General features: G+C 37.3%; 1 protein-coding gene across 23 annotated transcripts in view; it reads right to left on the bottom strand.

Annotated features, from left to right (window-relative positions):
- LOC117407435 (guanine nucleotide exchange factor DBS) overlaps positions 1 to 16,047 on the bottom strand; it is a 68,541-nt gene extending 52,494 nt beyond the window's left edge. For 7 of the 23 annotated variants that reach the window (XM_059029156.1, XM_059029161.1, XM_059029164.1 and 4 more), the window contains exons 1-2: positions 15,674 to 15,927; positions 14,163 to 14,341 (exon numbers count right to left, since the gene is read on the bottom strand). In XM_059029156.1, coding sequence (XP_058885139.1) covers positions 14,163 to 14,341; positions 15,674 to 15,759 — 265 coding nt within the window. In that variant the 5' untranslated portion in view covers positions 15,760 to 15,927. The other 16 variants (XM_059029169.1, XM_059029172.1, XM_059029171.1 and 13 more) reach the window with 11 other exon arrangements.
- Between the last annotated feature and the right edge of the window lie 768 nt (positions 16,048 to 16,815).

The following is a 16,815-nucleotide window of genomic DNA, read 5'->3' as shown; positions in this document are numbered from 1 at the left end:
CCACCTGGGATTGAACCCACAACCCTCCGGTCAAGAATCCAGAGTCCGAACCACTACTCCACATTGCTGCCCTGGTTTTTAATTAGATTCGGTTTTGAAAATGTCTTTGAATAAATGAGGTGGCATTGCTGTTGCAGCTCTGCCTTGCAAGTATTGTAAGAGGTTACAAAATCAAAAAACATTATCAAAGCCAGCCATGATACATTTAGTATTTAAAAATGGTTGCTCTGCCCATTTCAAAGGAAATCAAATAGGATAATGCTGCTTTCTCTCCCCCCCCCCCCCCCCCCCCGACTGCTAAATAAACAAATAATAATAATGCACGTAAATATGACACTTCAAAATTCTAAAACTAGATGTTTAAACCACAAAGTAACATATAAAGAATGCAAATCATATATTGGCATTTCAGAGACTATTACTGGGCTGGACACTAATTCAATATCCACCGTATGTAAATTTAAAAAACTACACCCTCTGTGTTTGCATGAAAACTAGTTATCTTGGATTGTATGAACTTGGCTCAAGTTGTTTAGCCGTGAACTTTATTCATAAATGACGGAACTAGTACAGTATACAACTATGGCCAAAAGTTTAGCATCACCTACAATTTTAGGATTGAGACCATTTAAAAAAACAACTATGAACATACATTTAGATATTTTATTCATCATGTAAATCAATGAAACTGTAAAACAGTATCGCAAGCGTCTACCGGAAGCCATAATAGCAGTACAGTATTTCATGTTCGATTTCGAAAATGTCACTTTTTTCATGTTTTTCGTTAAGTACCAGTATATGGAAAACTACAAAGCGGTATGCAGTTCAGTAAGTAACCTTTTTCGAATGGCAGACACTGATAAAGACTTCTAATCGAAACGTCTGCCAGAATTTTACTACTGTAGTTTACTGTTAGTTGTAGACTTGACCTTGGTAGAGCAGAAGTCAAGAAACACAATCAGGACAGTCAACAGCCTGCAAGTCTGAACCAAAGATACTAGAAAACAAAACAAGGCACCCACAGTGGATGCAAAACCATTTATCAGTGCAGCAATCCCTAAACAGTCAGCCTTGTCTCACATTCATTTGTTATTGATAGAAGCAGCACTAAATCAGATCACAATTATGTCTTGCTGAAACAGCAAGCGGAGAACATACACATTTCCAAACAAAGCAGAAAAGAAACACACAGTACAATACATGCTGCAGAACAAGCAAGAGTGTCTAGCAGCCTTTTAAACCGTTTCATGAAATATAAAACAAGACAGCGGCCACCAAAGCAAGCCAGAGATCAAATCAAATGCATCAAAAATAAACACAACAGCCAGCTCACCAGACCATTCTCCCCGAGAGCTTGTTTTCCTAGGCAGCGTGCCCAGCACAGTAGCAGAAAGACTCTGAATGATTTGGCAGAGTCTGGTAAAGATGCTGTGATGAGTTTCTTGCCCTTCCTTTAACAGTCCATACAGAGACATGGGTAGAATTAATGTGTACACCAACAGGAGGTCCTTGCGAAAAAAAACAAACCATTAAAACAGGTTCACCACTGGGACAAATAAAAGGTTGGGAAGCTTAAACTGTTTGTTCTATGGGGCAGCTCAGAGGTTCCGGGAGAAGCCAGATAATCCCAGAATAGATCTCCATTCATAGACGAGTCTGCAAAGAAAGTCGGGCTGACAGCAGGTAAACACAAATCCCCTTACACAGGCTAATTATACTTGCAGCCAAACACCAATCTGATGTCTTCTGTGAGCTCAAAAGAAATGAAAATCACTTCTGTTTAATTTCACTGCTCCTGTTTAACTAGACAACCCCCCCCCCCCCCGTTGATTTTTTTTTGTAAACAGCTAATCGAATGCTATAAACACACTGCACTATTCCTATTGTGTTCAGTTCCACTGTCTGCTACCACAGAGCATTCTACAGACAGCAACAGCCTAACCATGCAGATTAAGTATTCCAAATGCTGCAGAGTTGTGCAAAAGGATAAATCCAAGGTCTTCCTCAAGTGCCTCTAAGCAAGTGAAAAAAGATAAAATTATTTTTTACTCTAACTGTGACCCTGATGAAACGTTTCAGAAATAAAATTTAAAAAAAATAAAAACCTTGTGATGAAAAGCTTCAGAAAGAAATCTCTCTCCTTCAGCTTAGAGAGCTGTAACTGCTGCAGTGTTTACACCTGGCTGTCAGGGGACAGCATTGTGCCACAGAAGTGCGTCTTAAGCATTTCCCAGGAGTTCAAAAGGCGGTTTAAAAAAAAAAAAAAAATCTGTACCATAACGCTGTCCGTCTTAGATGCACTACTTCCTTTCCTTGCTACAAAACCACACACTGTCCCGCGAGCCCATTGCGCTGATGCCAGGGAATCAGGAGAAGAAATCAATGCAGACACTGTTTTGATAGAAATTGAAATAGAAGCAATTCAAGACGCAACACTTATTAAGAGAAAGACATACAATCACTTGCACTTGAAATACATGGAAAACCTGCAGAACTGCAACACATCACATAGATAACATCAAACTAATCCAAACCTTAGGTTGCAGCAGTCTGCAACTGCAAGCTCAGCAAACGATTAGAAGAGGAAGGAAGGAAGGAAGGGAAACAAACACTGCCTCTCTGGAAGCGACTGTGATATTACAAAGCCTCTCTAGACAAAAGGGAAGCTGGTAATGGCGCTTGACTTGGCACTCAAACTTTCCACGGAGATATGTTTAACTACATCCTCGATTAGGACAGATTTCCCTCCCAAATCACGTCAGGAAAAAAGAAAAAAACACAAAAAAAGAAAACAAGCATAAAAAGAAAGTAGAACCAAAATCATACAAATCTAGAAAAAAAAAAAAAATTATATATATATATATGGTTATACTAATAGTTTACCCTAGTTTGCCATGTTTATTAATATGTTTTACCATACCTTATTCTTTACCATGTTTGCTATGCTTTTACTATGGTAAACTTTCATAAGGGAACTGCTGATATGGAAACTCTCAACTCCCACATATTTAAATACTGATGCCATGTAATATTGCCTCTTGCACAAGGGAAGTGATTTCCTCTTCCAGCAGTGTTCTGCAGATCAATCCCAGCAGGTTAATTAACTGTATGCAGTTCTGCTAAGTGACTTGCACAATTCTCTCTCTCTCTCTCTCATGAGCATCAAACAACTTCACTAGGTGTAGAAATGTGTGGCTGACAGAATTATAGATGGCAAACTGAATGTAACTAAGCAACACTAAGTTACATCAGTCACTGCACCCAATATGCATTCAAAATGGTACAATCTAGCAAAGTTTAAGTCTACTATTTAACTCCTTAAGGACAAAAGCACCTGCACTTTGAAGTTGCTGTAGAAACAGTATTTGTTTAGGACTGGGAACAGACAGTTTCACTATACTGATAGTTTCTAGTAAACCAGCAGATGCCTATTTTTGCACTAGTTTGTCAGTCTAAACTTGTCGCAGGGAGTGGATACAAATTACCAGTCAAATGTTTCCTATGCTCAAAAGTTGTGCTGCACGGTCACACACACTTCGAGCACAACACTAAATTTACACAGTGCACATTTAATTCAATTTGGTAGCAGTCTGAGGATTAATTTCATAACAGCATATCAATCATCTTCTGTACAGTATCTTCTGTTTAAACATGCATGTGTATTTAATGTTAAGTTTACAACCCCTCCCTTTTAACATCTGTTGTCACTCATATTGACTTATTTCCTCTACAAATGTGTCTGTCTGTCTCTCAGTAAATTCACTGCCATTGTGGCCATTCCTAAAGAACTCCTGTTAATTTCTCTTGGTTTATATTTAGTTTGAATGCAATATGTGGGGTGGTGGTATAGTGGTGAATCCATCTTGTTTAACATTTCACTGTGTGTGTGTGTGTGTGTGTGTGTGTGTGTGTGTGTGTGTGTGTTTTATATTACATATAAATAAAAATGTTTTTTTCCCTCCTTTATTTCAGAAAGTAGACAATACAAATATGTGATCTTTCCACATTCAACTCAGCCTGCACTGTATTAAAGAAATAATTTAGGTTCCAAAACCAATTGCAAGATTCAGCCCTGTTTCATCATTCATTTTTTTCCGAGTTTATTTTCCAACCGAGTACATCTTTTATCCATCGGGATTCCCTGATGGGATTTGGCCAGTAATTAGTATTTGCAGGTCTGCACATGCAGTAATGCAGAGGGAATGTGCCTAGTCTTGGTGGTACCTTCCTAATGAACCCGTGACATTAACTGTGGCTCTTTATTAATGGTTAGAAACTAAAACCAATGGTTATATACCCACAGACACTAAGCAGCTGTCTAGAAGCCTTTTCAATGTACTGTTGAGGGTTATCACTACATTGTGAAGATACATGATCCTACAATAACATTCAAGGTCAATTTTCTTAACATTAAATTTTACATTAAAATATGTAACAGAAGGCACACCTTATTTCAGTTAATGCTTTAGTTCACAATATAGGAGTAAAAATGCAACATGTATAATAAACCATGTTTGGGCTGGTTGTTTAGAGGACAGAGAAATTCAAATTGCATTTCCATGGTGACCAGATATGTCAGAAAAAAACATCTGTATTTCCATAGCAACCTTGTCTTTAAAGCTGTTACATGGAGAATTTTGTTTGCACCAACACCTAAACATTTTAAACTTTTTACATCTTTAAAAACACCAATTTCTATTCTCGGTAGTGGCTTGTTACATTTAACACTGCAAAAATCTGCAGCTTGTAAGAGTGGGTGTAAGGCTACAGTGGCAGGAGGGACTAACTGCAGAGAGGAAATACAAAAAAAAAATACAAAAACTGTAAATCTGCATTAAAAGAGTAAAAGAAACGAGCAATAGGTTAATTGATTTTAACTTTGCAAATCAAAAGTTAAATATGTTAACTTGAAAAACGACTTGGTTTCACTGTTAATCAAGCCCCCTCCAGTTGCCATCAATGTATTTTTTACATTGCAAAAACTGGTTTCCGCAACCATTCTTATAAACTTGGGTCAAATTTATTGGTGCAATGCATTATCATTTATTTTTATTTCTTAGCAGATGCCCTTATCCAGGGCGACTTACAATTGTTACAAGATATCACATTATTTTTACATATAATTACATTATTATTTTATTTATTTATTTTTTTGCACATTATTTTTACATACAATTACCCATTTATACAGTTGGGTTTTTACTGGAGCAATCTAGGTAAAGTACCTTGCTCACTGGTACAGCAGCAGTGACCCCACCAGGGATTGAACCCACAATCCTCCGGTCAAGAAGCATTTTCCTATTCATGGGTAGATTCATAACATGTATTGGTTTGAAAAAAAACACACCTTATTAAAACTACAGAACAAATGTTTCGTGAAGACATTTGTTTTCTGATACATTCATACAAATATACTAAACTGTAAATGGCCAAAACCTGAATCTGAAGATTCTTATCAATTATGTAAAACAAACAATCAAACTTTTGTAGAATTCTGGAATAAATTATTCAACTGCTCCTCAATTATGCAACGCTATTTAGAAATATCCCTGCCATTAAAGATGTTTAAGCGCCTGGTTTACTACAACATTTGCATTTAGCTTCTCTGCTTCACAGCACGTACACCGAGCTACATGTTTTAATGACAGGTCCCCTCCACCCCCCACCCCCCAACTAAAAGTTAATTGTGTCGTGAAACAAAAAGGAGGATGTGCATCAGTTTTAGAAATGTGTGTCATGCACTGTATATTAATATAACCCCTTTTGCTAAACATGTCCAGAAACCGTGAAAGTTGGGGAAGTAAATCACATTGAGTTTCATAGAATAAAATTAGTTTGGGATTTGTGTTGTCGGTTCCCTCTGCATGTATTTTTGTGGCCTCTATGCAGCACAACTTGCCTATATTCTCTTCTCTAGGTTTGTTACAGACTTCCCTTTAGAGGTAGAACCTCAAAAGATACCGCACACTTAACAGAGGTCACCACACCCAGATGGTTTAGAATTATCGCTTATAGGCAGGAGTTTAGGGCTTGAACTTCAGTAGCCCAAAGGCAAGTTTATATTAAAAAAAAAAAAAAAAAAAAACACCCCAACAATTTGATTCAAAGTCCCTACTTACAGGATACAGCAGAATATATATTTTGGTTATAACATAGCCTATTTTTAAAATTCCTCAGAAATATTCAACTGATTTACCTTTACAACCAACCACTCTCCTGCACTCCCTTCAACATTGCATATCTGAAATACTTGTTTTCCTGCCTCAATTTCAAGATTGTGGCACATTTAATCATACAGTACTGAGCTCAGTTGCCCCATAATGGTTTTACTTCAATTTTAAAACACTCTGTTGTTTATATGAGAGTTGAAAAAAAGCAATGATTTACTATATCTATTATTGCAAACTATCAGAAGACTGGAACAGTTTATGCTGAAGGGCCCAACCACAGATAGCAGTGCTCAGTAGCTTGAGCCTCAGGGTACACTGGAGTTCAATCTAATTGGGGTTTTGGGTCGTCTCCACGGCTCACTAAACATTGTAATATATTGCATAGGGATAAACCAGAATACGGTATAGTTTGGCATTTTGAAATGTTCTGAAAGGCCTCTATGACATGACAAAGATTTTCAGAACAGGTATATGTAAAAATGTAAGTGTGACATATGTACAACATTACAAACATCACCTCAACATGTCCCTCGTTGGGGATGTGCATCCACAGAAGGGAATGGCAAAAAGAAACAGGGTTCCTGCACTTGTTTGCATAAAGATACTGTGCATTTTTTTAAGGATGCAGTTTTACATGGAAAAATACATTTAGGGAACTTTCTTCAGAATCACAGAGACTGAAGTATGTTTCGTCAAGACATCAAGGTAATTTACAAAATCCCTGGTCTGGACAGCTATTTAACCATTATAAGCCAATAGAAATGAATTGGTCTTTACCAAAAGACTAACTGAGCTCCTCCAATTAGCATATACATCTGTCCTTCTACCATTAATAAGATCCATTGGGTTCTCTGTAAGGATGGAGACAACCAAAGAAATCAATCTATGTACTAAATCTAATCTGGCAGCTGAATCTAATAAATAATTCTCATTCAATTACCTTGGACTAGCCTCTCTTCAAAACACATGGAAACCCAGTCTTTTTCTGTCCTAGCTGAAGCCTGGTAAACAGGTACAGTGAATTCAATCTATGATGACAGTTGCTGAACATTGTAGCCTGAAATACAAACACTGCACAAAGAGGTTTTGTGCTTTTTGTTAACAGCTTTGAATACACTGCCAACTCCAGAAAGCAGGTTGTCAAAACCATGTAATATTAAAGGCTATTTTTGACATCTGGTCCCAGGGGATTGTCTTACTAGACTAATTAACAGCCAGTTCCTTTTTTACGAGTAAGATCAACACTATTCCTAAACGTGATATAGTGCGATATTGTAAGGAAACAGTTCACTCTCGCTGCCCTTCCAATATTTGGTCAATAAATGGTGTCTGCTATGAACAGATCTGGACTCAGGACCAAGGGGAGACCACAACTTCATAGGCAATGTTGCTATGGTAACAAGTAGGTGAGTAATATATATCCCTGCCAATACATATTTAGAGCTTTCAGTAACATGTCAAGAACATGAAAATGTAAATACCCATGATCTACATCCACGGAATTCACACGTAAAAATGTAATCTTTACATACACACTTTACAGTGGCTCCATATACTTACAGCTTTTAATACCACCAATAACTGGCATGAAACTTGGCTAGGACATTCTTCAAATTACATAAAATGCTTTTCTAGATGTGTAAAAATATTTGTGCGACAGATGGACAAACACGGTATATCTTTAAATGTACTGTATTTCTGAAATCTGACTTTTTTCACATTTCAGTTGCCCATCTTGACTGATTTCAAACAGGGAGATGCAGCTTTTTAAATATTACATAAGACATGTCTGGGACTCCATTCCTATTTGTATCACTCATGTGAGGAGAGCACATAAAATGATATTAAAAAATTAACAGGACTTAAAGACTGGAGTAAACACTTTGGAAACATATACCCCTCCCCCCCCCCCGGTCCACCAAGAAATTGGAACTCTGCACCAGTGAAACTGAAGCCACAACGAACAGGAAGTCTCAACACTGCTCTGCATTTGGAAATCCCATACCTGCTTTTAAGTCATGAGGCTATTGTTTCGAAGCAAAGACATTTCTTGCTGTTTGGGTGGGAGACAAGATAAGAAAATAATTCTGGTTGGTTTCACAGAGAAAATGTTGTAAAGCACTAGACATGACAAAGCAACACCCAGATTTTAAAACAAATCTATACTGTTCTTTACAAAGTGTCAAACTGCACACATTCTTAAGGTCAATGAAAGGTATAAAGAGTAAATGGCCACAAAGATGCATCCCCAATATACAACTCATACTGTACAAACATGCAACACTATGCAACGTACAGGTGTCTCTACTATCTCTGTACTTAAAAAGGTGATTTGTACACAACACTTTACCAGGAAATTAACTCAACAATAACCAACAAGTACTTAACCACTCTTATGCTTCCCAAAAAATCTTTCAGCTAGGATATTTAAGTGTCCAATTCATGACCATAGAAACTCCCTAGGATTCTTGATTTGAAGTACCTAAGAAGCCAGAGACATTTGTGTATTTTGTTAATATGCCCTCTTAAACCAGAAGGAACTAAATATTATGCACATTCCCCATTACTGTTTTTACAATCTACTTCACTTTAATATTTATTTTTAATATTAATATTCATTTAACACCACGCTGCATTCCCCCAGTATCTTTATGACAAGTACATATTGTGGAATGCAAACTATCTTTCAAACAAATGTATGAATAGATTAAACTCAAGTTGTCTAAAACTGTGCAGTATACAACAGGGTTTATTATTTGAAGTATCAGATAAATGTAACCTTATTCTGACTTTGAACTCCAGCAGGAGATGAGACTAAACTGAGACAAATGAAATCGGATACAATAAAACAGCATCATCTACAGCTGCTTAGAGTGCAATATAAAACTTCTCCTATAGTTTCCCAATATGTGAATAACAGAAGGAAGGAATAGCAACTAACTTCTGTAACAACCCTATATACAGACTGAAGTAGAAATTATAAAATGCACATGTTTAAAAAGGTACAACATTCTGAACCAGGATTGATTTTAAAAGGGACACCTACAGGTATTCGAAAAAACTGACATAGCTTTGAATGATACACACAGAATGGCTGCCTTAACAAAATAGACAAATCATTTAAATTATTACAAAACCAAAAGCAGCAAGTTGACGAAAAACGCAAGATGCAAAGTGTATACATTCTAAACGCTAGCAGCTCCTCCTACCAGTGCACTTGGCAACCGCATTCAATCTCTGCACCAATTCTTCAAGGGTCATTTCTTCATTCCTTGTCCAAAATATTATTCTTTGGAACAAAAAGGACCCCTCCATCAATCCTGTGCCTCGGAGCTAAACGGATAATTTAAAAGCCCCTGCATTTCAATTACTGCAGAGTCCTTGAAAACAGAAGAGGTGTCTACACACACTCAGAAGCGCGCACACACACACACACACAGTCTCACTCCCCACCGTAGTGTACTCTGTGATCAAATACTGAGATGCTGCTGCCTGAAGCCAGAATCATGAATGTTAATAATGTCAGGGTCAAACATTCTTCTACTGTACTGTGCAGACCAGGCAGCGAGCACAGAAACAGGAACATTTTCAATCAATATGAAGAAGCCGGGAGTTGCAGATACAATAGCACGGATTCATTTAAAAATGACTCATTTTAAGGGTACCTATCATATAACAAAGTCACATGAAACCATAGCCTCGTGCGATAGTACTTTGGTTTGGCGATTTAGTTACAGGTGTTTCTAATGTATGGCAGAAGTGAAAAGGCCATCTGAGTGGTAAAAAAAATATATATATTTGTCACAACTTGGTTCTCTTACCTTATGCGTGAACTGGAATTCACTATGTAGCGACCAACATTTTAAAACAAGAGAAATGTAGAGTTATACAAAATACACACTTCACACACACACCCTGTTAAATTTGAAGTTGGATAAAATAAAAAATAAAAAATAAAAATAAAAAAGGCCAACATTTTTATTTTTATTCATAGGGAAATTTGTCAAATCTTGCATCGATTGGCTGGCTTGCATGTTCTAATGGCTTCTAGAACAGCATTTTATGCCAAGAATAGTACTGTTCATATCTTTATAGACTGGCATCATGGGAACTACCAAATATGTGGCAGTTATGCCATTCTTCTATAAATAAAAAACGATAAATCATTTTCTGTGTAGGATGAGATGCACCAAACGCCTATGGAAATATCTTACAAATCAGTAAGGAAGACTTCAACCCATACCATATCAAAACAATTCTGTGGGATGTTTGGCATCTACCGAGTAACTCTATTTCCTTTCTCAGAATTATTTTAGATAACTGATCCACTTCCACAGGTACTCAATTTATACAGACAAGGCGACCTATATGTTTTGAATTTGCCAGAACAAAAATCAAAGCTTTTTTTTTGGTCTTAGTTTCTCCTTTACCCTTTGAAGAGTGAAATTATCAGTCATTATTTTGTAAAGCACAATAATCTCCATCACAGGCATGACTATTCTAATGTATTCATGCGATAACAGCCTTGTGTAAACAGATTGCAAAAGGTGACAACTGGAAAAGTGTGTGGGCTGAGGTGTAGGTTCCAATAGAGAAGAAAAAAAATCTATAATATATATATACTGGTGTAATATGTACTGTAGTGTCCTCCAGCCTATCAGACTTAATAGTATTCATCTGGCACAGACAGCAAATACCCCCCTCTGCAAACAAGCAATATCCTATTGATGCTTGCTACAAATTTAATTCCTAGTCATTTTTTTTCTTTCTGCGAGTGACCTAATGTTTCTTATCATCAGTAAAGCACTCACAATCATTTTGCGCAAGGAGTGGTTATTAACTTCACCTTTGTTTGTAGAGCATTGTGAAACGATCCAGTGCAACTAATTAAAAAAAACAAAACGCTGTATGCTGTGTGATGCACTGCTATTAGGGATACATCCAAGTTTAGTGTGTGAGAAGTGTTGGGGGGGGGGGGGGGGGGGGGTCAGTCAAAAGTATTGCATATCTAGTGATGGTACAGACCTCTACCTAACTAGGGCATTTCCAACGGCTGTTACTCCGTTACTGTTTCTGCTCAGATCTAGACAGACATTAAAAAAGGGTCGCTACATCTTTAAATTGGGTCATTCCATCTCAACAGGACCAAATTGTATGGCGGTGTCTCTTCAACCATTCATGTCGGGTTGATGATGCATACAGTAAACGATACATGTGATGTGAGAAAATGGTGGTCCAGTTCAGCTCAGCAGGCAGCCCATAGTGTAGTGGACACTGCTGATCCACTTACTGTTACAGTGCCAGGGGTGCATAGTTCTTCACTTACATACACACTCAGGACAACCCATTCTACAGTGTGACTGAATTCCAAATCAGTCCTTTTACAACATCGGGGATGGTAATAAGACTCCTATTGCATAGCAGTTTCACCCAATCCAGGTTTTTAATAGGTGTTTGATTAGCCCCAGTGTATAGGTAATAACAAGCTCAGGTGTGTTATTAAACTCATAGTAAAACCAGGAATGAATCAACTGGTTATGCAATGGGAGTCTTCTTTTCCATCCCTGAACACTCATTTTGATAATAAAAAAGGTAGCAATCCTCCAGGAACAGTGAAGTTTCACAACGATTGACAATCCAAAGACTTGGCCTGAAATTCAGGTGCAAGGTCATACCCAAGACCCTGTGATAGGAGGATGCCCGGACCAACTTTTGATTATATACTACATTTAGACAAACTATATTCAAAGGAGAAAACAGTCTGATATATTAACAGTAAAGCCAAACAATGAGGTTTCTTCACTGGCAATGTCATTAACAATTTAAATACTGATGGTACAAAATAAATTGCATGCTCCACATTTGTTCCAAGTAGGATTTTTTACTGATGTATTTTTTTACATCCATTAAAAGGTAACACTCTGGTGTACCAGATGTACTTGGAAACCAGACATGATTCTGAGGTACTGAGGCCATAGGAGTGCTACAAACTGTATTTATTTTTTAAAAACAAAAGCAGCAATATGGGGACGAGTGCTGCATGAACAGATTATTCATTCAAGCTCTCCACAAAAATCAGGTGCTGATAATTGGATGAGAGTCATTCGTGTTGATCAGGCTAAATTGACCATTCCAAGTGAAACAACAGCTGCTTGGGTTTGTGAGGACTGTTGCTTTTCTTAACTCTGTGGAGTACAGCGATCATCTCAACTCTAAGCAGTGGTTTCTTCCCTTGTTTCACTTGGAATGGTAAATTAGCCCAATCAGCACCAATAACCCTCACCTGTGGAGAGCTTGATCTGAATCGAATAACCAGTTTGTGCAGCTCTAATGATGACAGAAGCAGAAAATAAAAACATTGAAATAAGAACACACCACTGGAAATAAGCCAAATATTTCTCACCAGTGGCAGGCTGTTCTTTAAGTAATAGCCTGACTGTGGAGATTCCAGCTTTGTTACACTCCACAGAAAAAGAATACAATTCCTCCAGATAGGACTACATTCACCCTACATTACTTGTGAGAAAACGTTAATGCATTCCTGATATTACACTTGCAGTTAACTCACAAGTTTTTGTAATGCAGGCCTTCGGAGGAATCAGACACTTCACATGCTGTCTCCCATACTGTTTGACCAAAAACACAAGCCAACAAATTCCTGTCTGGAGGGCACTGGATTTCAGTGTCTCACAAACTGTATTGTTGTGGGTTGAAACAATCTGCCTTGAGATCCACCCATAACAACATGCTGTATCCACTGAGTTTATGCTACAAAAATCATGCATTAGAAGACAACTGGTTTTTGCTTGTTTTGTTAACAAGATCAAATCAATACCATAGCACTGGTGTGTGGTGTGGGCTACCCCAATGGGGATAAGTCACTGAACTACTGAAGCTTATCATAGGACTATAAACCCATTACCAGCTAAATGTATTATCATCTTCATGTGTGATCTGTATGATGCGCTATTGTTTGTCTAGATAATTGCTTTAGAAATGAAAATGTTAACATGCTTTCCCACCACGTCCTATAAGCATTTTTTTAAATGTTTTTTAGTAAGAGAAGAATACAGCACAGGATATTAAAACAGGTAAGAAATTAGACTGTAGATAATACTCACAACTAGTCTCAAAACAAAACACTAAACTGGCTGATCTACAGTTTATACATCCACACACACCTATTGGATTGGACAAACCTTACCAAATAAACTGAATCATAACTAGGCCTTGAACGTTTCGGTTTTCATTTTCCTAATCTCTACCTCTCTTGAAATGTGAATTAGTAGTTGCTAAGCTATCTCTGCAACTAGTTGTCACTTGCAACTAGACAGCAAAAAGCAAACCTTTAGCACACTAGGTTTTAATTTCCCCAAAACGGAGATTCAGTTTGTTTGAACAAAGCTTATTAACAGCAGTCCTGCTCCTCTATTAAAAGGCAAACATTTTTTGCAGCTAAACTTGAAGAGAACCGTTGTGTCTTCGTCTGGGCTCTCAAGGGTTTTCCCTTCTGCTTAGGTACTGATATCTGTGCTTCAAAAACAAACCTTGCAAATACGAACCAAATCTAATCAAATTGTGTAACTGCACACGAAACTACGTGAAAAATAATTCAAACATTAACACATCCATGCACAAGGACACAATTGAATTGACACACATATTCTGTACGTTGTTAAATTCAAGCAATTAAATTCAAAAGGCGTGTGACATTTTCTTTAATAGCATTGTCAAATACTTTGCTTGTACTGCCACCTTCTGGATCTGTTGTGCGTTACACTAAAACCATGAAATTTGAATTTTCTTTTAACTATTGAACTTTTTTTTTATTAAATACAAATTTAAAATTATAGGACCCTTATGATTAATATTGTTATATTATTTCTCATTTTTGTTATAGACCAGTGCATTGATGCTGTTATCTTTGGGGTGCTTTCCTTAGGCTGTGTCAATATCTCCCTCTTCACCTTCAAGCAGTTCCATGGTCCTTACCTATTTTGACAGGCACTTCTTTACATGGGACCAGTTGGGTGATGTCAGATACTTCCATTTGGTGTTCTGGATCTTCCATCCCATCTTCATTGTTGCTCTTTCTCCCGTACAGACGATGACTAAACAGGCCAATGGTGTTGAACCTCCAACAGTTTGAAATGAAGAGAGACATGGGTATCCTATAATGTGGTTATCAAAAAACACAAGATGTGTCATTAACAAATAAACCCAACACCACACGTGTCCATAGGTCACACGTCTACAGAACACAATACATTATGTACACAAATGTGCTAAAAGATTTAAGACACATAGGAGTTTTTTTTTTATTATTTTTAAAAAAATATGTAATATGAATAATGTCTCCTGTTTTTTATTCAGATAGCAGATCTAAAACACAAGGAACAGTGTCACCAAGAAAAACACAGTATATACATACAAAATCAATGGAACTATTTATTGAGCCGCAAGTTAAAAAAGTAACAGCAGACTATTGTTCAAGATTCTTATGGAAGACCACAACTATTCAATTTACCAAAGAGTCAGTACAGATTTTCCATTGACAGGTAGTCATCAGGATTAAAATTCGTCGAAATAGTTATTTTAAATCGACAAAGTGCAAACTGCAAAAAAGCGCTTAGTACACCGATTAAGGGTATTTCTTATCTTACTCGAAACACATTAGAGAATAATAAAACAAACACTGACCGGTGTTAGAATAAAACACACACAATGTCCGTGCAGGGCGGGAATACCAGAGAGAAACATTAGTATCACAATATCTTACTTCAATTTCAATACCGTAAATTCCGGTCAGATGCAGACTAGTTAAACGCTTAATTCGCTCACGTTCATCATTCAAACCAGCATACGATCAGCCAACCATTTATCAGTAAAGTCGATTTATTGTCCAGTTTCACTTTCCTCTTACTCTCTGTCCCAAACACCACCGCTATGCTCCTTCTCCTGCACAAACAACCCCACCCCCCAAAAAAGACAAAAGATATAAGACATAAACCCCAAGGATGGCCATCCCGTTTGTATGAAATGGGAACTACTTACAATATTACATTGAGGCGCGTAAAACTATCAGTAATCAAATGAGTCCACCCAATAAGACATTTCAACTAAGGGGACAAATTGAAGAAGCTACCAAAACATGACACAAATTTAAGTGTCAGTCAATAATATATAAAACGAGCACTAATCAATTCAACGTGCAATTATAATAAAACATGCACGTGAGATAAACATGTGAAAGATAACGGGCATGTTTTACCCCGTTAAACATAGTTTCAATAAACATTTTGATAAAAACCAGCAACCAGATATAGCTGCTAATAAAATATATCTAATATAGAGACTTGTAATTTGTTTTAACGTTAACTGCATCCCCACCACTGCTACACAATGCACTTCATTCTGTATAAAAACTGACTACAGGCTGTACTGGCACCCCGATCTCAGTACAATATAATAATTATTATATATAGGTACACACAGACACTTACACTAATATTTTCTGGACATTTTCTGGCATTTGGTCGATATATAATGAGGTGTTTGTTTGTTTGTTTTCATCGAGACGACGAAGCATCGTATAAACAATTTGTGAATATCGGTGTTTCACTTTAGAATAAGTAACTAATGAATCAGCAGAACTCGTAAAATAGTAACCGTCACTTCTCAGATGTGTAATTGTTGTATTCGCAAAGGTATGCAAAAAACACACGTGTTGCTGCTCCTTATGTCTGCACGTAACAGAAGCGCAGAGAAAATTATTGTACCTGCGTCAACAGCGTTGCAGGTGCAGCGAAAAGTTAACATAATTCACAATGTGGCAAAGAGCGCTGACACATAATTGCTGAAGTTTGGCAATGCTACGTTCTCTACTTTATCATCATTAGGACGCCCCTCCTCCACTCAGCAACTCCCAGGCTGCACCTGTGTACTGTGACAACCTTGTAAGGCGCTTGCACTTGGGCGACAGTAAGCACTGTTGCACATGTATACAAGTTTATGGTGTATTTTAATTATATCAGTCGCTGTGTATTTACAGGGTTTGGTCCGCACTCAACCCCAAAGTGTTCATACCAGTGAGACCCCTGCTGAAAAACCTTGGGATTGATTTAAAAAAAAAAAAAAAAAAAACATAACCTAGAGACCACTAGATTACCGGGGGGGGGGGGGGGGGGGGGGGGGTTAATGACGTATAAAGATTTTGCACATAGCTGATAGCTGCATCACTGACCTAGACTTAAGGGCTATGCACACAGGGAGCGAAGCAAACGACACGAATACAGCACGAGTACATACAACAACAAAAACACAACTGTAGCTAGTCATGAAAAGAAAATACTGTCTGCTTTTGTTCCTTATGAGGAGACGAGATGAAATAAAATAAATAAGACAAAGAAATTGCCCGGGTACACCACATGCTAAAAAATTGACAGAGAGTGTTTATAAGTGATCTGGTTTAAGATGTAAATTATTCAAAAAGAAAACATCTACGCATTTTTATTTGTAAATACTGAGAATTAGTTATATATTTATATATACACTACCAGTCAAAAGTTTTAGAACACCCCCATTTTTCCAGTTTTTATTGAAATTTAAGCAGTTCAAGTCCAGTGAATAACATGAAATGGTACAA

Source organism: Acipenser ruthenus, chromosome 8, assembly GCF_902713425.1.
Source record: "Acipenser ruthenus chromosome 8, fAciRut3.2 maternal haplotype, whole genome shotgun sequence".
Taxonomy (NCBI): Eukaryota; Metazoa; Chordata; class Actinopteri; order Acipenseriformes; family Acipenseridae; genus Acipenser; species Acipenser ruthenus.
The sequence above is the reverse complement of the archived record's forward strand: the minus strand, read 5'-3'. Positions and strand labels throughout refer to the sequence as shown.